Source organism: Salminus brasiliensis, chromosome 8 (assembly GCF_030463535.1).
Source record: "Salminus brasiliensis chromosome 8, fSalBra1.hap2, whole genome shotgun sequence".
NCBI classification, from domain to species: domain Eukaryota; kingdom Metazoa; phylum Chordata; class Actinopteri; order Characiformes; family Bryconidae; genus Salminus; species Salminus brasiliensis.
This window is the reverse complement of record NC_132885.1, coordinates 4,240,899-4,266,293: the sequence shown is the minus strand read 5'-3', so window position 1 is coordinate 4,266,293 and position 25,395 is coordinate 4,240,899. Positions and strand designations below refer to the sequence as shown.

Sequence of the window (25,395 nt, the reverse complement as noted above, 5' to 3'; positions counted from 1 at the left end):
TCACCTTCCTCAAGATCATTGATGCTCCACGAGGTGAGATCTTGCATGGCTCCCCAGACCGAGGGAGATTATCCGTTATTTTGCATTTCTTCCATTTTCTAATAATTGCACCAACAGTTGTTGCCTTCTCACCAAGCTGCTTGCCTATTGTCCTGTAGCCCATCCCAGCCTTGTGCAGGTCTACAATTTTATCCCTGATGTCCTTACAAAGCTCTCTGGTCTTGGGCATTGTGGAGATGCTGGAGTCTGACTGATTGAGTGTGTGGACAGGTGTCTTTTATACAGGTAACGAGTTCAAACAGGTGCAGTTAATACAGGTAATGAGTGGAGAACAGGAGGGCTTCTTAAAGAAGAAGTAACATGTCTGTGAGAGCCAAAATTCTTACTGGTTGATAGATGATCAAATACTTATTTCCCACAATAAAATGGAAATTAATTATTTAAAAATCATACAATGTATTTTTCTGGATTTTTGTTTTAGATTCCATCACTCACAGTTGAAGAGTACCTATGATAAAAATTACAGTCTTCTACATGCTTTGCAAGTGGGAAAACCTGAAAAATCAGCAGTGTATCAAATACTTGTTCTCCCCACTGTGTATATATATATATATATATATATATATATATATATATATATATATATATATATATATATATATATATATATATATTATAGTTCAAATTTAACTCTAAACAGCATTTGTAAAAAATGGTATTTGGCTTTAGTACAGTAAAATAAATATGAAAAAAATTATAATCACAATTCGATTACAATACTATAAAATATAGTAAACATACTATAACCATACTATGAAATACTACAAAAATATATAACAAAATATTTATAATATTAGTTAATTTCCCTTAAAAATACATTACATTTCATAACTATAAAAATCTACTTTTTTAATTAATTACATTTTTTTTTTTTTTTTTCTATCTCTTATTGGTATGATCATAGCACAGCAGCTTTCATACCTAGAAACTGAAGCTGAAGATGCTTCACCAAATAAAGATACGTTACTAAACCTTATCTGAAGTGAATGAATCGTTTTGAGGGTTTTTTCCTGACTGTCAGCAGAAACAGCCGGACTGATCTGAGCTGGCTGAGCATGAACAGCAGAAAAACTGAAGGCTGCGTCAGCGGCTTTCAGATAGAACAATTTCCACACAGCTTTAGACGACATCAAGATCCCGTTAGGAACACACTCCGTCAGACAGGACGTCCCACGACGGTTCTAAAAACCATTTACAGAAACCTTCTAAAACTAACAGGCGGACGTCAGTCAAATCCGGTCTGCAGGAAACTGGCGAACGGCTCGGCGATGTGAGACGAGACGTGATGCTCACCCTCCTGCCTGCGGCGGTTATCACTCTAGCAGCTGCATTTAGTTCCATCACTTAATTACTACGTTTATCATCAGTTAATTATGGAGCAGGTGCAGCGGAGCTGGGGAAGCGCTAAGCTCTGCTGGATTTCAGCTTCAGAGGTTTTCGCTCTGTGAGAAAGCAGAAGTGTATAAACTCTTGCGCAACACTGGAGAGCTTAACCTTGAGGACTGTAAGCTGCCCACGTGGGAGACATTCATCTCCCCGGAAGAAAACTTCACCAAAGAAGAACTTCAGCTTCATTTATTACACACCTGCCCCAGTTCCACACCAGCTGGACAGTAGAAACGGCCTGGTCTGCCGAGTGGGCGCACCAGACCCACCCTGGAGCTCACTCACGTTCTCACGTGTAGCTCATTCAAAAAGTTGGAAGGCACGAAACCCAAACTTTCAACCAATACGGAACTTACACCTACTGTACATTGCACCCATGCTGACAAAGATGTGCAAATGCACACATACACACAGCTTGTCTAGTCCTAGAATCTCTGGAGCAGATAAACATGGACCTGTTGGCACCATGCTACCTAATGCCAGACGTGGGCTAGAGGAGGGGTGTAAAGCCCCCCAGCATTGAGCTGTGGAGGAACCCCTGGAATGATGGATAGTGGAGCTTCATCCACATCTTTTGGAATAAGTTGGGGATGATGAGGTAGGGTGGTGGTGATCATCATCCTCCTCCTCCTCCTCCTCCTCCTCCTCCATCCTGACCTCACTAATGCTATTGTTGCTGAATGCAATCAAAAGCCTTATAGGAATGTTCCTTCCTCCCTGGACCGTAGAGGCAGTTACTCCGACAAAACCAGGGTCAATTTAGAAGAAACAATGATTGAGCAGGTGTCCCAATACTTTTGTCAATATAGTGTACATAGAAAAAAGAAAAAAAAAGAAAGAGAAAATTGTCCTTTTTGCCAAAGAGAGCGTGAAAAAATACCACGGAAAAACCTTGCATGTCCATTTCACTTTTTGCCATAATGTGAATCTGGCAGTTGTTCTTTATATTGGATCAGAATTTCTTGATGCATGGACCAATAGAAATGCTCCAAAACGACTTGGACAGGAGAGGAGAGAGGAAAGGAGAAGAGAGGTGGGCAGGAAGGTGGGCACCTCCTGGGTGTGTTACCTGCATGACCTTGGTCTGGATCTCCTCGAGCTGCGAGCGTTTGCTGCGCTGGCGGCACACCTCCTGGTATTTGGTGTACTGCTCCCTCAGCGAGTCCAGCAGCTTCATCACCTGAGGCTGCGCCAAGAGCTCATCGTCCATCGGAGACCAGGCCGTCCCTCCGCCGCCCCCGCCGCCGCCGCCGCCCTCAGAGCCATTAAAGCGCCTCTGCTGCAGCTCAGACAGCAGCTCATGACCTGAGAGAGAGAGGGAGAGCGAGAGAGTGCAGAACACATTGTGGCTCAGGATAATAGGGGCTCAGAGTTTAGAGCAGTGGTGTAACAGATGAGAAAACAGACGGCTCGGATAAATAAATACAGATTTGGTCATTTTTCAGAACAACAAAAGGAGAAAACAAAAGAAGAGAGGAGAAGAGAATAAAGGACAAGAGAAGAAACAACAAGAGAGAAGTGAAGAAAGGTGGAGAGGTCAGGAGAAGAGAGGAGAAGAAAGGAGGAGAGGGCAGGACAAAAGAAAAGAGGACACTAGAAGAGAGGAGGAGAGAGGAGAAGAGAGGAGAAGAAGAGAGGAGGAGATGAGAAGAGGAGAAGAGAAGAGAAGAGGAGATGAGAAGAGAAGAGAGGAGAAGAGGAGATGAGAAGAGGAGAAGAGAAGAGGAGATGAGAAGAGAAGAGAGGAGAAGAGAAGAGGAGAAGAGAAGAGAAGAGAGGAGAAGAGAAGAGGAGATGAGAAGAGAAGAGAGGAGAAGAGGAGAGAAGAAGAGAGGAGAAGAGAGGAGAAGAGAGAAGAGAAGAGGAGAAGAGGAGAAGAGATGAGAAGAGGAGAAGAGGAGAGAGGAGAAGAGGAGAAGAGAGGAGAAGAGGAGAAGAGGAAAGAGGAGAAGAGGAGAGGAGAAGAGAGGAGAGAAGAAGAGAGGAGAAGAGAGAAGAGAAGAGGAGAAGAGGAGAGGAGAAGAGGAGAAGAGAGGAAAAGAAGAAGAGAGAAGAGGAGAGGAGAAGAGGAGAAGAGAGGAAAAGAAGAAGAGAGAAGAGGAGAAGAGAAGAGAAGAGGAGATGAGAAGAGAAGAGAGGAGAAGAGGAGATGAGAAGAGGAGAAGAGAAGAGGAGATGAGAAGAGAAGAGAGGAGAAGAGAAGAGAGGAGAAGAGAAGAGGAGAAGAGAAGAGAAGAGAGGAGAAGAGGAGAAGAGAAGAGGAGATGAGAAGAGAAGAGAGGAGAAGAGAAGAGGAGATGAGAAGAGAAGAGAGGAGAAGAGGAGAGAAGAAGAGAGGAGAAGAGAGAAGAGAGAAGAGAAGAGGAGAAGAGGAGAAGAGATGAGAAGAGGAGAAGAGGAGAGAGGAGAAGAGGAGAAGAGAGGAGAAGAGGAGAAGAGGAAAGAGGAGAAGAGGAGAGGAGAAGAGAGGAGAGGAGAGAAGAAGAGAGGAGAAGAGAGAAGAGAAGAGGAGAAGAGGAGAGGAGAAGAGGAGAAGAGAGGAAAAGAAGAAGAGAGAAGAGAAGAAGAAGAGAGAAGAGGAGAAGAAGAGAGGAGGAGATGAGAAGAGAGGAGAAGAAGAAGAGAGAAGAGGAGAGGAGAGGAGAAGAGGAGAAGAAGAGAGGAGGAGATGAGAAGAGAGGAGAAGAAGAAGAGAGAAGAGGAGAGGAGAGGAGAAGAGGAGAAGAAGAGAGGAGGAGATGAGAAGAGAGGAGAAGAAGAAGAGAGAAGAGGAGAGGAGAGGAGAAGAGGAGAAGAGAAGAGAAGAGGAGATGAGGAGAGGAGAAGAGGAGAAGAGAAGAGAAGAGGAGAAGAGAAGAGGAGATGAGGAGAGGAGAAGAGGAGAAGAGAAGAGAAGAGGAGATGAGAAGAGAAGAGGAGATGAGAAGCGAGGAGAAGAGAGGAGAGGAGAGAAGAGAGGAGAGAAGAGAGGAGAAGAAGAGAGGAGAAGAGGAAAGGAGAAGAGGAGAAGAGAGGAGAAGAGGAGAGAAGAGGAAAGGAGAAGAGGAGAAGAGAGGAGAAGAGGAGAGAAGAGGAGAAGAGAGGAGAAGAGGAGAGAAGAGGAGATGAGAGGAGAAGAGAAGAAGAGAGGAGAAGAGAGGAGAAGAGAGGAGAAGAGAGGAGAAGAGGAGAGAAGAGGAGATGAGAGGAGAAGAGAAGAAGAGAGGAGAAGAGGAGAGAAGAGGAGAGAAGAGGAGATGAGAGGAGAAGAGAAGAGAAGAGAGGAGAAGAGAGGAGAAGAGGAGAGAAGAGGAGATGAGAGGAGAAGAAAAGAAGAGAGGAGGAGAAGAGGAGAGGAGAAGAGAGGAGAAGAGGAGAGAAGAGGAGAAGAGAGGAGAAGAGAGGAGAAGAGGAGAGAAGAGGAGAGGAGAAGAGAAGAGGAGAAGAGAGGAGAAGAGAGGAGAAGAGGAGAGAAGAGGAGAGGAGAAGAGATGAGAAGAAGAGAGGAGGAGAAGAGGAGAGGAGAAGAGGAGAGGAGAAGAGGAGAAGAGAAGAGAAGAGAAGAGAGGAGAGAAGAAGAGAAGAGAGGAGAAGAGAGGAGAAGAGAGGAGAGTAAATGGTGCTGATAGTGGAGTATTCAGTATTCAGTATTCAGTATTCAGTATTGAGCATTCAGGGTCAGACTGTTCACATTCAGAAAACTGAAGTCCAGCTCTCTCACAACAACCCAAACATGAGCTCCTTAAGAGCCACTCACGAGCACAAAGCCCAACAAACCCCTCCCTCTGCCCAACACGGCTGGTGTGTGAGTGCCGCGTCTCCCGTCCAGCCCCGCACTGCTGTCCTCACACTCTTTGTAAACAAACAGAGGATTTAGAGCCTCTTCAGCGTTCAGTACGCGAGGCTGGCGGCGGCGCAGGCCATGAGTCATCTAAACACTCACAATGGCCTTGTTCAGAGCGGGTGACCGTGTAGAGACACAGAGACCAGTCTGGACACAAAGCTTCCTTCAGTGGACACAGCTCTGTCCTCCAAAGAGCAGCACAGTAAAGCTACACGAACACTCCAATTACACACACACACACACACACACACACACACACACACACACACACACACACACACACACACACACCAATATTTGGTGTGCCTGTAGAGAAGTACGGTCAACAGAAGAGGACTCTCTGGAGCAGGTAAGCTGTGGAGCAGTGGATGATGGTTGGTGCTCGATCCAGTACTTTTAGGGTGGAGATTGGGGTGGACACTTTTTTTTTTTTTTTTTTTTTTTAACTAAATGCAATCAAATCCTCACAGCAATGCTCCTCCAAAATCTAGTAGAAAGTCTTCTTCCCTGGACAGTAGAGACAGTTCCTCCAACGAAAGCAGGAGAAGCTATTTTTAATAGCCCTGATTTCCGAAGAAACAGTGAATGAGCAGGCGTCCCAATAAAAGACCTCTAAATAAAGCTAAATAAAGGAGTTGAGGTTCTGCAGTGTGGAGCTATTTTACAGTGGAACCTGAAAACAGACCATAATATCTGACCTTTATAAAACTCTCACTGAAACGCTCCGTTTTACCAGCGGGAGAACCACAGAACCGCTCACTCGCCTTTCTCTGTTTATAAACCAGCACTGAAGAACCCATTCAGAACCGAGTGGAGGCTAACGCTAATGCTAACACACACACGCTATAGAAACACCAATCACACACACACAGCACATTCACCCACTATAAACCAGTTATTACACACCAGTAGACCAACAACCACAGATACCAGTCCAGACTGTGTACCACTACAGGAAGTGATCAGACTGCAGTGTTGTAAAGGAGCTGGGAGCTGATTGGTCAGGGAGGAGATCAGACTGGATTATAAGATATTAAACACTATAAAACATAATTTTAAGAAAAGTCTCGACTAAACTAAATCAGTCAGTCCAGAAAGTCTGATTATAGAAACTGATCCTGAAAATAAAGGATTTTACTGATCAGATTGATCAGCAGCTCGTCTGATCTAAACTGTGGAGCTGATCAGATCAGATCTGTATCAGCTGATACTCAGCGTTAAGAGGCTCGGATTTGGTTGGTTGGGGCGGGTGAATTAACTTGATTGTGACATCCTTAAACAAAATATCTCAAATCAGAGTGTACACAACAATGAAGGATAATATACACTACAATGACAAAAGTATTCGGACACCATCTGAAATCAAGGCTACTAAAAAGAGCTGATCCTGCTTCTGTTAGAGTAACTGTCTCTACTGTCCAGGGAAGAAGGCGTTCCACTAGATTTTGGAGGAGGAGGGAAGGAAGGAAGGAAGGTGATCAGGGAGGAGAAAGCTTACCAGTTTGGAGGACAGTTTCAGGGTCAAACGAAGGCAGGGCGTTGCAGTCCGAAGGCCTGAAGGGGTAAAAGAATGTCAGAATGGTGCAGCAGAGCCCCCCTCCCCCTCCCGCTTGCCCAGAATCAACATTATGGACTGCCCACACATACAAACAGCGGAGCTTCTGAGAAACTTCCAAAAATCGCTCATTTAAAATAAGGCGATCCACGTTGTGCGTTCAGAGATGATGGAGATGCTGCAAATAGTAGAACATCAGCGACTGCATAGAGCACCTAATTACTATGCAAACCTTTGTGCAATGCTTCTGCAAACTTTTCCAATCTTTAATCCCTTCTAAACCGCTCATTAATTAAAGGTTCACAATTCAAACAGTTCAGCCTGACAGAGGACAGACAACAGCCTGGTGTCGATTAATATCTGCTTGCAGAAGAGGACTAGCCACAAGCTAATGGAATTACCAGGTCACTGGATGACATTTAGATTGATATGACCGATATAAATACATATAAAAAAAAAAAAATGGACCATAAAGCATCACCTATTACCTGACCCACCCACATTCTCCCCCCGCCCCCCGATGCACGCCTCCTCCGACACGTGTGCAGCCATCCACTGCCACTTTGTCTGAATTGCTGCCAATGCTACATCATGGAGCAACCAACGCTCTCAGAGGACAGCACCGTGTACCCGGTCCTGATGCAGCGGCCAGCACTGCACTGGAGGAACCTGGGCCAGCTACGCACCCTGGAGAGAGCAAGGCCAACTGCGCTCTCTCGGGGCTCCAGCTGCCGATTGCTAGCAGCATGACCAGGACTCGAACTAGCAATGTGGTCATAGTGACCGCGCCTTATTCAGCTGGACCACTGGCGGCCTTAAACATCTTGGGGCCTTAAGACAACTTGGGGCCTTAAACATCTGGAGCTTCAAAGATTTTTTTGGTGCCTAGCTTACATATACCAGAATTTACCGCCCTGGTGCAGGCCCTGGTGCAGGCCCTGGTGCAGGCCCTGGTGCAGGCCCTGGTGCAGGCCCTGGTGCAGGCCCTGGTGCAGGCCCTGGTGCATTTGACTGATGTAGTTAATCATTAGGAGTTCTTTTATGAGTCCATCAGTAAGTTCATTATGAGCAGGGGTAAAATAACTTCCCACGATAACCCCCCCCAAAAAACACCCCTCTAATAAGCAGGGCGTATGTCCTCGCTGCAGTGATCCCGCTCCAAAACTATCCTATAAATCACTTTAGTAATCGGAGAGAGGACAGATTCATGAATACTTAATATCATTTAATAAAAGAGAGGGAGAGACACTGCAGGGGTGTGTAACGTAAAACAGAACCGTGGAGCAAATCATTGGTTTTTGTTGAAGATAATGAGACGTGAAATACCTGGCCTTGTCCGGCTGGCTGGTCTTCTCGTTTTCATTAATGACCGCAAGCTCGTCCAGCAGGGACGTGGACTCCTTGGTGAATTTTTCAAACACCTGAACAGAAACTTGCGTTTAGTGCCATACAGAGTTATGAGGCGCAACAGAACACACTGCAGGAAATCAGTCAAAACAACAATCATTTATCATCACGGTGGAGCGATTTTTAATAATTCAGGGAACAGAGATGTTGTCCTCCTTCCACGGATTTGGTCGGCTGGTGTCGAGGCTAATCTAGCCGAGAAATAATGCAAGCTTATAATAACCCCACCTATTAGCATGGTGCTAACTGCAGGCCTACATGAGAACACACTCCCCTTAAACTGCACAGAGGTGTTCACTTGCAAATGGATGCTTAAATACTGTGGCCTATAAATATGAATGAAATACAGACGGTGCTACAGTTAAGCTATTCGATGTACACTATGTCCAAATATTTATGGACACCCTTTCCAATGAATGCATTCAGCTGCTTTAAGTTGCACTTATTGCTCAAAAAGATGTGCAAATGCGCACACACACACACACACACACACACACACACACACACAGCTTGTCTAGCCCCTGTATTAAAAAGTACTGCCAATAGAATAGGACTCTATGGAGCAGATCAACATCATGGACCTATTGGCACCATGCTGCCCAATGCCAGGCGTAGGCTAGAGGAGGGGTGTAAAGCCCCCCAGTATTGAGCTGTGGAGCAGTGGAAGAGCTGTGTTCTCTGGAATGATGGATGGTGGAGCTCCATCCAGTACTTTTGGATTAGACAGCAAGTTGGGGATGATGAGGTGAGATGGTGATCATTCAATATCCTGATCTCACTAATGCTGCTTTTGTCTCTGAATGCAATCAAATCCTTACAGCAATGCTTCTAGTAGAAATCTTCCCTGGACTGTAGAGATCAGAGAGCAGGATCAGCTCTTTTTTTAAAATATCCTTGACTTCAAAAGAAACAATGAATGAGCAGGTGTCCCAATACTTTTGTCCAAACAGTGTACTTACGTTCATATTTAAATGAATGATTTAAAAGTAGAGTTAATGAACAGCTGTATACAGGAAGCTAAGCTTAAACCCCTAAACTCCAGACTGAACGCTGGTCCTGCTTGTCTCGGCAGGATGTTGAATCAGGTGAGCTGAAGCAAGGAGACACTGCAGCGTGAAGCTCCTGGACTGTGTAAGCCACTTCCTCTGTAGTGAATTAATCCTCAGTGGGAATTTCCACACGGACAGTGCAGAAGCTCAGTCTGGAGGCCGTTTGTCAGGAAGAAAACGCTTCAGTGGCTTGAGAAAACATTACTCACCAGCCTCTTGTTGACCCAGTCCATGTGGTCATACTGCAGACTGCCCCCAAACTCATCAGTCAGCTGACAGGGCTCGATGTAGCGGGTGAGCTTATTAGCGGACACCAGGATAACCTACAAACACAACAAAACACAACATATATGATCAGAGAGAGGGATAAGAGTAAATAAGAGGGTGAATAAAGGAGAGAGAAACAAAGCAAGCATAAACAAATTAAATAAAGAAAAAAAAGAAAAGAAAAAAAGAAAAATTAATAATATATATATATAGAAAAACCTGAAAGAAATTGAAAAAAATAAAGGAAAAAAAATAAAAAATATTAATGGAAGAAAGAAGAAAATAGGGGAAAAAATGGATAGAAAAATATAAATAAAAACAAATATATATATATAGAAAAACCTGACAGAAAATGAAAAAAGAAAAAGCATAAAAAAGGAAGAACAAAAGAAAGAAAATAGGTAAAGAAAGAAAGAAATTGAAATAAATAAATAAAAAACCCAAAAACTAAAAGAAAGATGACCAAATGAGACAAAAAAAAAAAAAAAAAAAAAAAACAGGTGAAAGTACAGGAAAAACATAAAATAAAATAAAATGAATAAACAGAGAAAGAAAATGAAAGAAAAATGTATCAATAAAATACTGTACAATTTATGTACATTCATTATTTAATAATTACAGTGTTTAATGAACTGGACGCACTGCGGCGTGACCGGACCCCGTTACAGCACTGCAGCAGGACCACGAAACAACCCTGACACAAATGTCACCCCAGGTTAATCAGGCATGAATAATTGATGTGGAATATGAAGGCGGAGAGCAGGGAGACAGCAGGTGACACCGGCCTCCGCTGGGTCAGAACCACATGGCTGCGCTAAATGTCACTGACGCTCATTACCCGAGCATGAGCAGCTCAGGGAGGGGCTTTAACACAAACATGACCACTCTGACCCTAAGGAGACGGGCTGTCTGACACACCCCACACACACACACACACCCACCGTCTGTCTGTCCACTCACTCCTCCTGCTAGGCTCATCAGAAAATCTCTCTCTGGGCCACTTCACAATATACCGGACCCTGAAGCACCACAACACCTGCAGTTCCGCAGTGTGGAGCTATTTTACAGAGGAACCTGAAAACAGACCATAATATCTGACCCTTTATAAAACTCTCACTGAAACGCTCTGTTTTACCAGCGGGAGAACCGCAGAACCAGCGCTCGCCTTTCTCTGTTTATAAACCAGCACTGAAGAACCCATTCAGAACCGAGTGGAGGCCAACGCTAATGCTAATACACACGCCATAGAAACCCTAATCACACACACACACACTATAGAAAACCCAATCACACACAGCACATTTACTCACTACTACACTTACTACAAGAGCATTAGTAAGGTCAGGATGTTGGATGATCACCACCCCACATCATGCCCAACTCCTTGATGCAGCACCATCCATCATTCCAGAGAGCACAGTTCCTCCACTGCTCCACAGCTCAATGCTGGGGGGCTTTATACCCCTCCTCTAGCCCACGCTTGGCATTAGGCAGCATGGTGCCAATAGGTTTATGATGTTTATCTGCTCCAGAGAGTCCTATTCTATTGGCAGTACTTCTCAGCACTTCTGGGTGCAACTTAAAGTAGCAGAATGCATTCATTAGAATTAGGGGTGTCCACAAACATTTGGCCATGTAGTGTATTAAGTGTGTGTGTGTGTGTGTAGAATGTGTGGATGGCCTTGCAGATGTTCTCAGCTGAGTCAACAAACTGGAAGTGGGGACAGGGCTAGGAACAGGATACTCTCTGCAGCCAAAAAACACACACACACACACACACACACACACACACACACACACACACACACACACACACCTGCAGAGGGTCAGGGACAGTAGGCCACCATATCCCAAGAGGCCTCAGTGACAACTCTGGGGTTAGAAGAACACACAGTGTCACTGATACGAAACACCATAATCTTTTAGACTAGAAATGGACCAATCAGAGTTTTGGAGGCAAACATCGATAGCCAATTGCCTTGAAGCATGATCAGCCACCATGTAAATTCCATTGTGGGTGAGGCTGGATGCTACATTTAGCTTTACCATTCACCCAATCAGACAAAAGACAGAGTCCTGGAGTCCCTACATACATCACCTTATTAAAATCATGAATTTTGAGAATCACTGCATCTCCTGTAATTATGAATATTGATCATATGTACATACTATCCAGCCTTCACCTGCTGCTGCAGCACCCAAACGCCCCTCCAGAGCCAATAAAGTACATGTATCTACATCTCAACACGCCGGCAGGGCCGATTTCACAGCCTCAGGCTGGAGAGAGACGGAGACGATGATGTGCTCTAATAGGAAATCTCACCGAGGCCTCGGAGGAAACTGTGACAACTCTGAACAGCACTGCGTGTCCATACTCTGAACCAGACAGACAGCCCTCTTATTATCTCTCCATTTTCTCAGTCATCACACCGTCCAGACTGCGGACTCGAGAGGGCGAGAGAAGAGGCTTTCACGTTCTTCAGAGATCTCGCTCATACGATTTGTTTGATCAAGGCGTTTTTTGTCATAACGATGAAAATTCCTCCTAACATGTGCTCCTGAACCCTGAACATCTCGAAGACAGCAGCCTGGACAAGTGCCAAGTCCGTTTCACCCATCCACAAGGTCGAACACAGCATCCTTCAGCCTGTGGGACGTTTACCCAAGGCTTATATAAAGGGTGGGCTGTAGGCTGTATACAGTATACAGGGTGGGGTGGGGTACGGTGCGGTGGGGTGGGGTGAGGTGTGGGGGTGGGGTAGGGTAGGGGCAAGTAAGTCCACCATGTCGAATATATTTAATCTTCCCTCTCTGTCTACAGATATAGCTTGCCACCCACTTCCTTAGAGTAGAAGATTCCCCCTTGAACAGTCCCCATTGGTTGCTGGGCTGAACATATACAGGCAGCTCCTCCCCCTAGAACATCCCACCATCCGCCCGGGTAAAGATATAAAGTCTACTGATGGTACACACACACACACACACACACACACACACACACACACACACCTGAAAAAATCATAATCATCATCATCGATAAAGCATACACAATCATAAGGTCATCGGCAGTTATCTACTACAGTAGAACTTCTAAACTTAATAATAATAATATTAATAATAATAATAATAATAATAATATGAATGAATGAATAAATACACACATACACATACACATATACATATATATATATACACACACACACACACACACACACACACACACACACACACACACACACACACACACACACAGTGAGGAAAATATGTATTTGAACACCCTGCGACTTTGCAAGTTCTCCCACTTAGAAACCATGAAGGGGTCTGGAAGGGGTCTGGAATATATACTTTATATATAATCATACATATATATTTTTTTAGGTTGTCTCTCGCAGTGGACATGCACCTAAGATGAAAATTTCAGACCCCTCCATGATTTCTAAGTGGGAGAACTTGCAAAGTCGCAGGGTGTTCAAATACTTATTTTCCTCACTGTGTGTGTATATATAGTTATCCATCTTGTGTGTGTGTGTGTGTGTATATATATATATATATATATATCCTTAGTTTCCATCTTGTGTGTGTGTGTGTGTGTGTGTGTATATATATATATATATATATATATATATATATATATATATATATATATATATAAGCAAAAGAGCAAGGCCAATTATTCAGAGTCATCCACAGGAAACCTTTATCATTGGGAATTTTCATAATCAATGCCTCGTTCATTTGAGAGCCACAGTGGCCTTTCAGACAAATGAGTGTTGTGAAAGCAACAGAGAAAAAGAGAGCGAGAGCGAGCGAGAGAGATGGACAGATGAGTGACCAGAATATTTAATTATTGCCATCCCTAAAAAAAAATATATAAAAAAGAAAAGGCTGACTCACCGACAGGACTGTCAGAATTTCAGACTCCTAATGGAAGCAAACGGGCCGAGTACGCAATTACCCTTAACGAAAACTTCCCATTTCTGTCAGTGTGGAGCTGCAAACACATTCTGGGAACCAGTTCACCTGCTGAAGCACCACAGCAACATCCTTCCCAATCTGGAGGAAAATCACACAGCACGAGTTCTGCTGAGAGCCCAGTTAGACGACCCAAATGGACCAACTTAATATGAGGATGTTCTACAGTAGTAACAGTTACATTACCGTCCATTTAGTTATTTAGTCTAGTCTTCTAGTTAGTTCATATCAAAAAAGGAAATCGTTCCTGAGATGCTTCCACCCTTCACCCCGGTACCCTACCATCATGTCCTTTCATTTCTATTGAAGGCAATGCTCTTCTCCAGAGCGACCTACAGCAGAGCTTCACCGTCACTCAGTTTATATCAGCTAGAATCCAGAAGATCCTCTAATCTTAGACTCTACTGAATACAGAAGTCAGTCTGGAGACCCTGATACTCTACACCCTCTACACTCTGCACACTGAGGACTCTCAGAAGAGGAGGAGGGTCTTCAGCCTGGGTTTGAAGACAGCGAGCGTTGGACTCTGCTGTTCGGACACCCAGGGGAAGTTCGTTCCACCACTTCGGTGCAGGACAGTAAAAAGTCTGGACGCTCGTCTTCCTGGATCTTAAAGGATGGCGGGTCGAGCCGAGCCGTACTTGAAGCTGGAAGGGCTCTTGGTGTAGATCGTTTTTTGGCATATGGCAAACTCCTATGAAATCAGCAGACTGCTGAATTATAAATTATGGCGTTTATTTTAAACCTTCGTTTGAACTTTAAAAACAGCCCTGAGAATTCACCAGGACGGATTTCTCAAACCTTTAAACCCACTACCAATTAAACTCTCAGCTTTAAGAAAAATACTAGTCCTCAGTGTCTGCGCGCCAGCGGAAAACTGAGACACGCTGGCATCCAGGACCAGCATCTGCAGAAAATACAGCCTCTAAAAGTGGACGGAGAAAAGAACACACAATTACCAGAAACACGAGAGAGAGAGAGAGAGAGAGAGAGAGAGAGAGATACAGAGAGAGAGAGAAAGAGAGATACACAGAGAGAGAGAAAGAGAGATACAGAGAGATACACAGAGAGAGAGAAAGAGAGATACACAGAGAGAGATACAGAGAGATACACAGAGAGAGATACAGAGAGATACACAGAGAGAGATACAGAGAGATACACAGAGAGAGATACAGAGAGATACACAGAGAGAGATACAGAGAGATACACAGAGAGAGAGAAAGAGAGATACACAGAGAGAGAGAAAGAGAGATACACAGAGAGAGAGAGAGAGAGAGAGAGAGAGATACACAGAGAGAGAGAGAGAGAGAGAGAGAGACAAACAGACAGACAGAGAGAGAGACACACACAGACAGACAGATAGAGAGAGAGAGAGCACGAGAGAGAGACATAGAAAGACAGAGTGAGTGATGGAGAGAGAGAGACAGATACAGAGAGAGAGAGAGAGAGAGAGAGAGAGAGAGAGAGAGAGACAGATACAGAGAGAGAGACAGATACAGAGAGAGAGAGAGAGAGAGAGAGAGAGAGACAGACAGACAGACAGAGAGAGAGAGACAGATACAGAGAGAGAGAAATTGTTTGATATTCTTGTGATCAACACTGAGAGATGGAGGTAATCTAAGTAATCTTACAACCAGAAAGTTATTGAGTTATTATTATTATTAATTATAATTAATAATAGTAATAATTCAATCATATTAAAGAACAATGTCATTTCCCGTTTCGATGTTGCTCGGCAACACTAACTGGACATGGTTGTGCCAAAGAAGCTCACTGAACTGAGCGGAGACTCTCAGCCTCGGTCTCTCGTCTCCATATGTTTCCACATTCCTGCCAAACTCAGCTTTGACCACTTGATTTTCAGCTCAGGGGATTATTAAAGACAGCAAGGTCCTGGTGCTGCGCTCCTCTGATCAGCTGCAGCACAACCTCTCCATTCAGTGCGTGTTCGCTGAAGTAGGTCAGGAGCATGGTAATGAGTGTTTTCAGGAGAATTCCCCAGCCGGGCCGTTTCACTTCCTACAGTCACTACACTGACCCCTATTCAGCACAGGCCGGGCCATCTGTGCACACGTGTGTGTGTGTGTGTGTGTGTGTGTGTGTGTGTGTGTGTGTGTGTGTGTGTGTTTTCCAAGAGCACTGCGCTTTGAAAGACACCACCCACCTCTATTTCAAAACCCCCATTTCTGTTGCCAGGCAACAGGACACAATTAGATCAAGCTCAAAAAGAAGGTGGAGCCATGAGACAAGAAAACTAACGAGTCCTCTCCCCCTATTGGCCGCAGCTTCCAGGAGTCCACACCCCGCAATCTGCTGAGCACCTGGGCAGCATCTTTGCCCCACATTCACATCCTGTCGGTCGCTGCTCCCCCACCCCGGTGCTGCAGATTTCAGCGCTTTCCAGCTCCCAACTCATCTGCCTCAATTAATCAGCTAATTAACAAGCCGTTAATTAACACAATGCCTCTGTGAGAAGATGCGTGGAGCGATCAATGTGCGTCCAGAGGTGTCCAAATGTTTGTGGACACCCCTTCTAAAGAATACATTCAGCTACTTTATGCTGCACCTATCGCTGGCACAGATGTGCAAATGCGCACACACACACACACACACACACACACACACACACACACACACAGCTTGTCTAGTGCCTATAGAGAAGTACTGCCAATAGAATAGGACTCTCTCGGGCAGATCATGAACATGAGCCTACTGGCACCATGCTGCCTAATGCCAGGTGTGGGCTAGAGGGGTATAAAGCCCCCCAGCATTGATTGAGCTGTGGAGCAGTGGATGAACTGTGTTCTCTGGAATGATGGATGGTGGAGCTCCATCCAATTCTTTATAGGATGAGTTGGGGAGTTGGGGATGATGAGGTGGGTGGTGATCATCCATCAAACATCCTGACCTTGTCACTGCATGCAATCAAATCCTCACAGCAATGGTCCTGCTCCAAAATCTAGTAGAAAGCCTTCCTCCCTGGACAGTAGAGACAGTTACTCCAACAGAAGCAGGATCAGCTCTTTTTAATAGCCTTGATTTCAGAAGAAACAGTGAATGAGAAGGTGTCCCAATACTTTTGCCCATATAGAGTATCTTAGAATGACTTTCTAAACTGGAGGTGGGGATTACACAATAACCCCCCCCCCCTTTTTTTTTTTTTAAACAAGGCCCACACCATGAAGGCATCTATGCCCAGTTTAGTTTGACCAGCGAAAGGACAGAGACGGAGAACCATAAGACTAACGACACTGTCGTCAGCTGACCAATCAGGAGAGGTAACTACTACAGATGAAGATGAGTGAGATGGGAAGGTGAACGCAGGGACACAAATCCAGTTCCCATTTCATTCATTAATCTTTCTGTCCAGATCCACCAGCACATCTGCTTTCCCTGAAGAAATGACTCTGGAATTGAATATAGTGGGAACTGACTGTCACACTGGCTCCCACCGCTTGTCTGGGAGAAGAGAGTCATCAATTTTATGACGGCCCAGACAGCCCGTCCCTCAAAATCAGCCCCTGGGGCGAGATGTCTGTTCTAATAAATGTAGCGACAATGGATACGCAGTGATGAAGTACAGGGCTGCTCTTCCCGCAATTCAAGAGTTTCAGCATCTTTTTAAACCGTTTATATGATTAGTTACGGCGGATGATTGGACATTACCTCCATTACCCACCATTAGAAAATACCTATTAAAATACATGACCAGCCCTAAGCGGTCCAGCGGAATGATGCGCGGTCACTATGACAACTATGATCCAGAGGATCGCTGGTTCGAATCCCGGTCATGCTGCTAGCCATCGCCAGCCAGGACCCCAAGAGAAAGCAATTTGGGGGGGGGGGGGGCACCGTCTCCCCACATCTCTGGCCAGAACATGAGCTTCACAGCAACAGTAGAGCAGATGTATACTACCAATCAATGCCAAATAAAAGCACTAAGCAACACCACAGCAACCACAAGGGATACCATAGGACCCACCTAGAAACTCAATAGTGGCTACTTATCATCACCATAGGGTAGCAACCTAGCAACCACTTAGAAACACCATAGAAATCAGGACATGGAGTTCTTAGCAATGGTAGAAAAGCTGCACACTGCCAAGCAATGCCAGAGAAAAGCACTAAGCAACACCACAGCAACCACAAAGGATATCATAGGACCCACCTAGAAACGCAATAGAGGCTACTTATCAACACTATAGCAACTGCCTAGGATACTATAGCAACTTAGCACTTGTGAACACCACAGAAACCAGAACATGAGCCTCACAGCAACAGTAGAGCAGATATATACTACCGAACAATGCAAATTATTAAAGCACTTATCAACACCATAGCAACCCCATTATACTATAGCAACCTACAAACACCATAGAAACCAGGACAGGAGCTTCACAGCAATAATGGTACAGCTGCACACTGCCAGGCAATGCCAGGGTGCACACTTCTACTCGGGCACTCTTATTTCATGCACTCTGAGAGACTGTATGGAAAAGTTTCTCTCAAAAATATCAAATTATCTTTGATATTATTCTATTTCCTGGCAACCACCTGCAATTCCCCAAAGTATACCCCATGAGACCCACCACCACAAACAACTCTGTGACCTAGAAAATACCTCAGAAACGAAAGAAAAGAAAGTAATTTGTGCTGCTGCTGCTTACGTGTCAAAGGGGACTCAATCATTTTGCACTTTTTTTTTATCCACAGGGATCTAGATCTGAAGGAATTTTGCCCTCATCTCACCCAACTTAAATTAAAAAAAGGCTTGCTTTGGATAAATATTATATATAAAAAAATATATAAATCAAGATAAATGTGGCTTTATAATTATTTAGAAAATTATTAAATATATTATAAAAAAACATACATATACACACACACACATACACATTATATGTGTATTACATTATATATATATATATATATATATATATATATATATTCATTCCCACACATTTATTATATTTTATCATTTATTTATTTAAATTTTTTTCAGCCCCTTTAAAATGATTGACCTAATTTAACAAAGGTCCAGCAATTGCTGCTAGTAGTCTCACAATTACTGAACTGGAGATCATCTGAGTGCAGTGACCGTGTCTTAAATGAGGTTTTAACACCAGACACCAGTCTGAAAGGTCTGTGCAGGAGGAGACCAGTGAAGTGAGGCCATCAGACACCTATGGCTTCTCTGCAGGAATTAAAGTAAAGCTTCAGCAGCAGAGATGGGAGAGGCCCTGCATTCAGAAACTGTTGCCCAGGTTTTTCCCCAGTCAGAGCTTTATAGGAGAGCAGCAAAGTGACCCAAAGGCATGTGGGAGTCTCCAAGCTCAACAGGAGGAAGGTTCTTTGGTCTGATGGGACCAAAATGGGACCACAATATGCTATACGCCATGTTTGGTGGACTCCAAACACTACTCATCACCACAAACACGCCATCCCGACCGTGAAACATGCTGGTGGCAGCATCAAGCTGTGGGAATGCTTCTGTGGGAACAGCAGGCACTGGAAGGCTTGTTCAGGTAGAGGGTAAAATGACTGCAGCAACATACAGGGAAATCCTGGAGGACGATTTGATTAAAGTGAAGACAATGACCTGAAGCGCACAGTGAAGGCTACACCGAAAAGGTTGAAAGACAACTCTGTGAACGTTCTGGAGTGGATGAGGCAAAGCCCAGACCTCAATACAGAAGAGAATGTGTGGCTGGACATGAAAAGGGCTGTACATGCCCAATCCCAAAGCACCCCAGGCAGAGCTTAAGCAGTTTTGCTGAGAGGAAGGGAGTAAAATTGCATTGTCCAGATGTACAAGCCTGATTGGCCACAGTCACAGCAGCACAGTACTGTGAGTCTGTGTGGGAAGATCTCAAACACTGACTTGAAGGGAGGATATTTATGCAAAAATGATTATGCAGAAATCTGTTCTCACCTTCGCACCAGGGTTCTTACTGTAAATTCTTGTATTAAAACATTATATTGACCATGATTCCATTTCTATAAAAGGGGAATAAATGCAAGGGGGTGAATACTTTTAATAGGAGAAGATCATAGAGGTCTCTCTCTCTCCCATCAGTCACAGATGTCCACACCACATGCTGATACCCGTAAGGCCATCAGCATTGTGAAGGACCCCACTCATCCCTCACATGGACTTTGTTTTACTGGCTGAAGGGCATCCCTGCTCCTCAGTCAGAAACCCTTATTAACAAAAGAGACTGAACTAAGCCCCCCACCCACAACCCAACCCCCACAACCCATAGCATTTAACCATCATTTTAACATACATCTACATTTATGGCATTTAGCTGACGCTCTTATCCAGAGCTACTTACGTGGTTACTCATATTACAGAGGTCAGAGGGCCAGTGTAGTGTTAGGAGTCTTGCCCAAGGACTCTCATTGATGTAGCGCAACATCGAACCCTGGAACCCTGGTCTCCAACATGGTGTAACAGCACACTGGCAGCTAGTGGTTTTATCTGTTGCGCCACACCAACTAACCTTAAGTCTGTATCCCATTAATCTTATTTATATATTCTAGACTTATTACCTCAATATATTTACATTCACATTTAAGGCATTTAGCAGACGCTCTTCTCCAGAGCCACTTACAAAAAGTGCTTCACTATTCACTCAAGAATAACCTCAGCTAGTCTGAATAGACTAAAAATCTTAGACACTAATAAACACCATAAGGAGACCAGTACTCTCGGAAGAGGAGGGTCTTCAGTCTGCACCTTATAATCACTACCTTTACTCAGTATTGAGTCATATTAATTGTATTAATTGTATTAATTGAATTGTCTTTCAAGTTCAAGGTCATCACCTACGTCTGCATGTTGCACTTTCTGCAGTCTGTCCTGTACTGTATTGTTTTTGCTCCATGTTGCACCTTCTGTGTACTTCTACAGAGCTGAAATGACAATGACTGGACAATGGTCACTGGACTTGACCTCACATGTAGAGACATGTAGCAAGTGAAGAAAACGAACATGATAACTGGAAAGTATAACTAATCTGTAAGGAGCTCAGCAAAATAAGGAAAATTAATAAACTCAAAGAAATCAAGGATCACATGACCGACATGCGAATTGCATACCTGTAAACTGAACACTACTACATTACATTCTGATTAGTAATACGCTGGTTGGTCTTCAGAGACCTCCAAGATCACCCACAGAAACTCATTAGGAATGTCTGATGTTGATAGAGATGCTCATGACAGAAAAAATAATAAAATAAATAAAAAGTCTATGTTATGACTCACTTGCATATTTCATATTATATATATATATATATATATATACACACCATGTCTACACATACATGTATACATACACACACTGAATCAGAGGTAGGGGATCATGTGTCTGTCACACACACACACACACACACACACACACACACACACACACACACACACACACACACACACACACACACACAGCAACCCTATACCCAAATGAGTCACACAACCACCTGGGATAGAACCACATGATCCCCCTACCTCTGATTCAGTGTCCACAGAAAGACTCGGATTACTGGTAAAGAAACCCATCTATGTACATGAAGCTGTACATAACTGCAGAGTAAACAAACAGCTCATTAAAAGTAAAGGCACTCTGCAGAACAACCGCCACGCATCGAACCTCCTTAAAGTACACAACCCAACCAAAAATGGAATATGAGCTCTAATAATGAGAGCAGAACAGAGCACCCCAGCACACAGCCTCAAACGCCTCACCCCGGGTCATCTGCCTGCTGAAATGAAGCTTTTAAACACAGCCTTCAGGCGCTGGAATGAATTCGAGGCAATCCTGCGGTGTGTTTTATAAAAAAGCAGTGAGAAATGATCGAGCCCAGGGTCGTCTGGGTTGTAGACGCATGGCTTGATTGCGCACGGGTTCGTTACACTTAATCAATGTAGGAAATTGGCTGCTTATAAAGTAAAGTAAACATCCCTGGGGTGGCTCCGCCATCACCTGCAGTGCGCTGGTAGATTATGGAGCTTCATGTGCGGCTATACTCCATAAATACATGCTGAATATTAATGCAGCTTTAGAATTCATCATTAGCGGGTAGAGTAAATGCCTGACTGCAGTCTGCGTTTGTTAGATGCAGTGTTCTGGTAATGGGAACATAGTCATTAATCAGAGCTGTGGTTCGGAGTCCTATTATTAGGATTATGCGATTATCAGGTTTCAAATGCAGCATTAGAAGCAACATTATGTAGCAACTAGATCTCAATATATCAGAATTAGACAGTGGAGCGAATTCTGATGTACTCCGATCCGATTGAAGTCTCTTCGATTTAAGTCTTTGTTAAAACAAAGACTGGGAACTGGGTTGGGATGAAACCAGCCGATAGCCAATCAATCTCAAATATGCCTGGACCGGCCCCATTCCTGATCCACTGGATCAAATCAGGACATTCCTAGTAACTGGTAGAATGGCGCCTCCGTCATTCCCACTCCGGGCCGGAATGCTGCTACTTCACTATGGAGCTTTGGTGGAGCTGCACGACAAGACCTCTCGCCAGAACTGAGTAATATCCAGCAGCGAGATCCAAATTCTGTATCATTACTCTACTGCTTCAGGCCGCAGTTGTCCTGGAGGGGGCGCTCAGAGCTGTATTTGTATTTACTGCAGTGGAGTGAAAGTGAAATACAGTCTCTGACTGTAGGAGGAGCCCTTGAGCAAAAATAAGCAAATCTCACAAAATTAAATAAATTAAATAAAAAAAATATATAAATAAAAAGTGGTGTTTAAGCAGGAAATTCACCAAATCCAGCTGGACACTGTCCCCCCAGGACTAGACCCTGTACAAAAATTGTGTAAATGCGTATCCAAAATATATAATTAAAAAAATAAATAAATAAAGTAATAAAGTACTATAATAAATCAATTCTGAGAGCCAATATAAAATAATAAATAAAAAAAAGCCTCCAGCACTTACCTCAAAGCCAAGCCTGTCCTTCTCCTTCCAGAAGCAGAAATGGGTGACCTTCTTGTCCCAGAATTCATCTGGCTTCACCACACACACCAGGGACACCTCAGCCGGGATGACGTTCTGAAAGGGCGCGACGGAGAACAAATCTGATTATCTGGCCTAACAGCATTTCAGATAAAAACACAGAGCGTGAAACATACAGATCTGCAGCTATTAAAATCCCATTTAAAGCCATTAGAGGAGCGGATTAAAATCATTAGCACGTTCAGAATGAACATCGCCGCGGTCTTTACGCCGCACCACAAACGCATTAAGCAATCGGAGCATGAAGCCTAAATTTGAGCTGGAACAGGATGCGAGGCGAGCTGCTCGAAAGCCAACTTTTAATTAATAGCACACAAGATGAAGCGTCCAAACAGCCACAGTACGGTACGGTCAGCACCACCAACACCAACAAGACTAAAATATCCTGAATATCATCATCGCGGCCATGAGAAGCATCAACAGGCATGGGCATCATAAACCCGGCCGCTCGATTAGTCGGGATAAAGTCACATAGAGAACACAGATCTGTCAGGAAGCCTCTCTGCCTTTGATATCAGTGACCGGTCGGCACTGTGGGATTACGCCACACGTACATTTTTACCATAAACAGTAGCAAAACTGCCTGCTGCAAAATCTACAATGCCAGTATATGGAGGTGCAGACGAGCTGCTGATTAACGGGTTCAGTAAAATCCTTTATTTTCAGTCTCAGTTTCTATAATCAGACTTTCTGGACTGACTGATTCAGTTTAGTCTGACGTCATTGTACAGAAGGACCATTTAGGACCAAATACATTAGCCAGCCGATGTGGCCAGCATGCCGAGCTGGTCCACTCCCTCAACTGTACTAGCTATGATGCTACTAGTTGCCAGTCGAGCGGATCCCCCTTCGATTGTATTAGCTAGCCCAGCATGCTACTGGTTAGCCAGCCAATATTTTTACAGGTTAAATTTTACAGGGCAAGACCCTTCACCCTCTCTGCTGCCCGAGCGCCGCAGCAATGGCTGCCCACCGCTCCGGGCACGTGTGTTCACTGTCCACTGTGTGTGTTTCACTGGTGTGTCTGTATCACACATATCACAAATCGTGTACAGGGCTGTCTCGTCTTTGGATAAAAACATCAGGTGGTGAAGAACACTGATGCACCGATCCGATATTAGGATCAGGTATCGGCCCCGATATTAACAAAATTAGCTGGATCGGGTATCGGATAATTAGGCTGATCCACAGAACCGATCCTTTCCCCTTAATTTGTAGGTGTGAGACTGCAGTACATGTTTACATGTTTGCAATGTTTGATTACTGCTTGGATGTTTAGCCAAGTTACTTATTCATTCTCAGATTCAGCTGCTCAATTTTATTTTGAATTACGCTAAAATATTAAAATAAGACTGATTACGGTCAGTTTTGGCTGATACCTTTTATTTATTTTAAAATATTTTAGGAAGTTTGACTCCTTTTTTATTTTGAATTTGAATGCTGTATTAAGGTCCTGCACCATTGTTTATTATTTTAGTGACAAATAAATAGCAAGCAGTACATTTATATTCATGTGGTCATTTATCTGTATATTTTGTTTACAAAGTTAGTAAAGTAATCCTGACCAATCCTGATGCCTTAAGTCTGTCTCACATGGTGATGTATACCGTTTATTAATTCAGCAATGGTATTTGATCGGAATCGGGTATCGGCCGATATACAAAGTTTACGTATCGGTATCAGAACAGAAAAGGCCGGATCGATGCATCCCTACCCCAGGCTGCTGATTTCAGGGCTGAACCAAACTCGTGAAGCAAACGGATCTGGGACTGGAAAAAAAGCTCTAGCATATGAATAAAAAAATAAAATAATAAAATAAAAAATAATATATACATACATAAGGATATACATACATACATACATACAGTCCTTGTGTATGTATGTATGTATGTATGTATCTCCTTATGTCAAGCCATTCACTGAGGCTCAGTACACAGTAGCTAAATGTTAAACTGCAGCAGTTTCACTGTTTTTGTTGTTATTCTGAAATAAAGCTGAAAATGTATTTGTTGTTTTGACACCAAATGTTGAATTTCCTACATAAAAAAAATTAAAAGTAGAAGTAGAAAAGTAACTATTTGTGGGACTGGTACCCTGTACAAGCAGATACTTGAGGATCCGGCATCAACATTAGCAGGGAACAGTTTAATACATCAGTGCACCCAAACCTGAAACCTCCATTAAAACCAATTTAATACCATTTACTGAAATACTGAACGACTCCCCCACTCTGGAGATGAAGCTATGGAGCTATGGAAGTGTGAAACCGTCTCAGGGAGGCGTTTTCCCGCCAGTTCCCATCAGGCACACAGAGATTACTAACTGGGAGCAGACAGAGGCTTTGACACCATCCTTCAGAGCTCTCTGCTGGGTCTGTGAAAATAGTGGAGAGATGTGCCAAGCTCAGCGCGCTCAACCAGCCCCGACAAATCCAGGTCACAGGCTACTAGATCAGCCGCACAGCAGCCTGCAATGACCAGAACCAACGGAGCAAAAGACCAGCAGCCTCTGGGGTGGTTTCTCTCTCGCTTTCTCTAACGCTAATCTTAATCTTGTTGCATCCAGCACGAAACAGCAGAAATACTGAGAGCTCTATATATTACACTCATTTTTAGCAGATTATCAGTTTTTTTAATATTACAAACTGAAGGTGGGTGTGGCTTAAACCAAACACAGTTTATAGGGATGCACCAATGGGTGAACTGTGGGCTGACAGCCAATAATAATCATCATGATTGTGCAAAATCCTTATAATCTCTTTTTTTTATAGGTTTTCACTTTTTGACATAGTGAAAGTGAATCTGGCAGTCGTTCTTTACATTGTCTCAGAATTTCACGAT

At 43.8% G+C, this 25,395-nt stretch overlaps 1 protein-coding gene across 1 annotated transcript in view; it reads right to left on the bottom strand.

The window, feature by feature from the left end:
- Positions 1–25,395, bottom strand: part of sestd1 (SEC14 and spectrin domains 1) — a 70,885-nt gene that overhangs the window by 21,145 nt on the left and 24,345 nt on the right. Inside the window, exons 6-10 of the mRNA XM_072685411.1 lie at positions 22,478–22,591; positions 9,490–9,603; positions 8,151–8,245; positions 6,768–6,823; positions 2,516–2,751 (exon numbers count right to left, since the gene is read on the bottom strand). Of these exons, the coding sequence (XP_072541512.1) occupies positions 2,516–2,751; positions 6,768–6,823; positions 8,151–8,245; positions 9,490–9,603; positions 22,478–22,591 (615 nt within the window). The remainder of the gene's footprint in view (positions 1–2,515; positions 2,752–6,767; positions 6,824–8,150; positions 8,246–9,489; positions 9,604–22,477; positions 22,592–25,395) is intronic.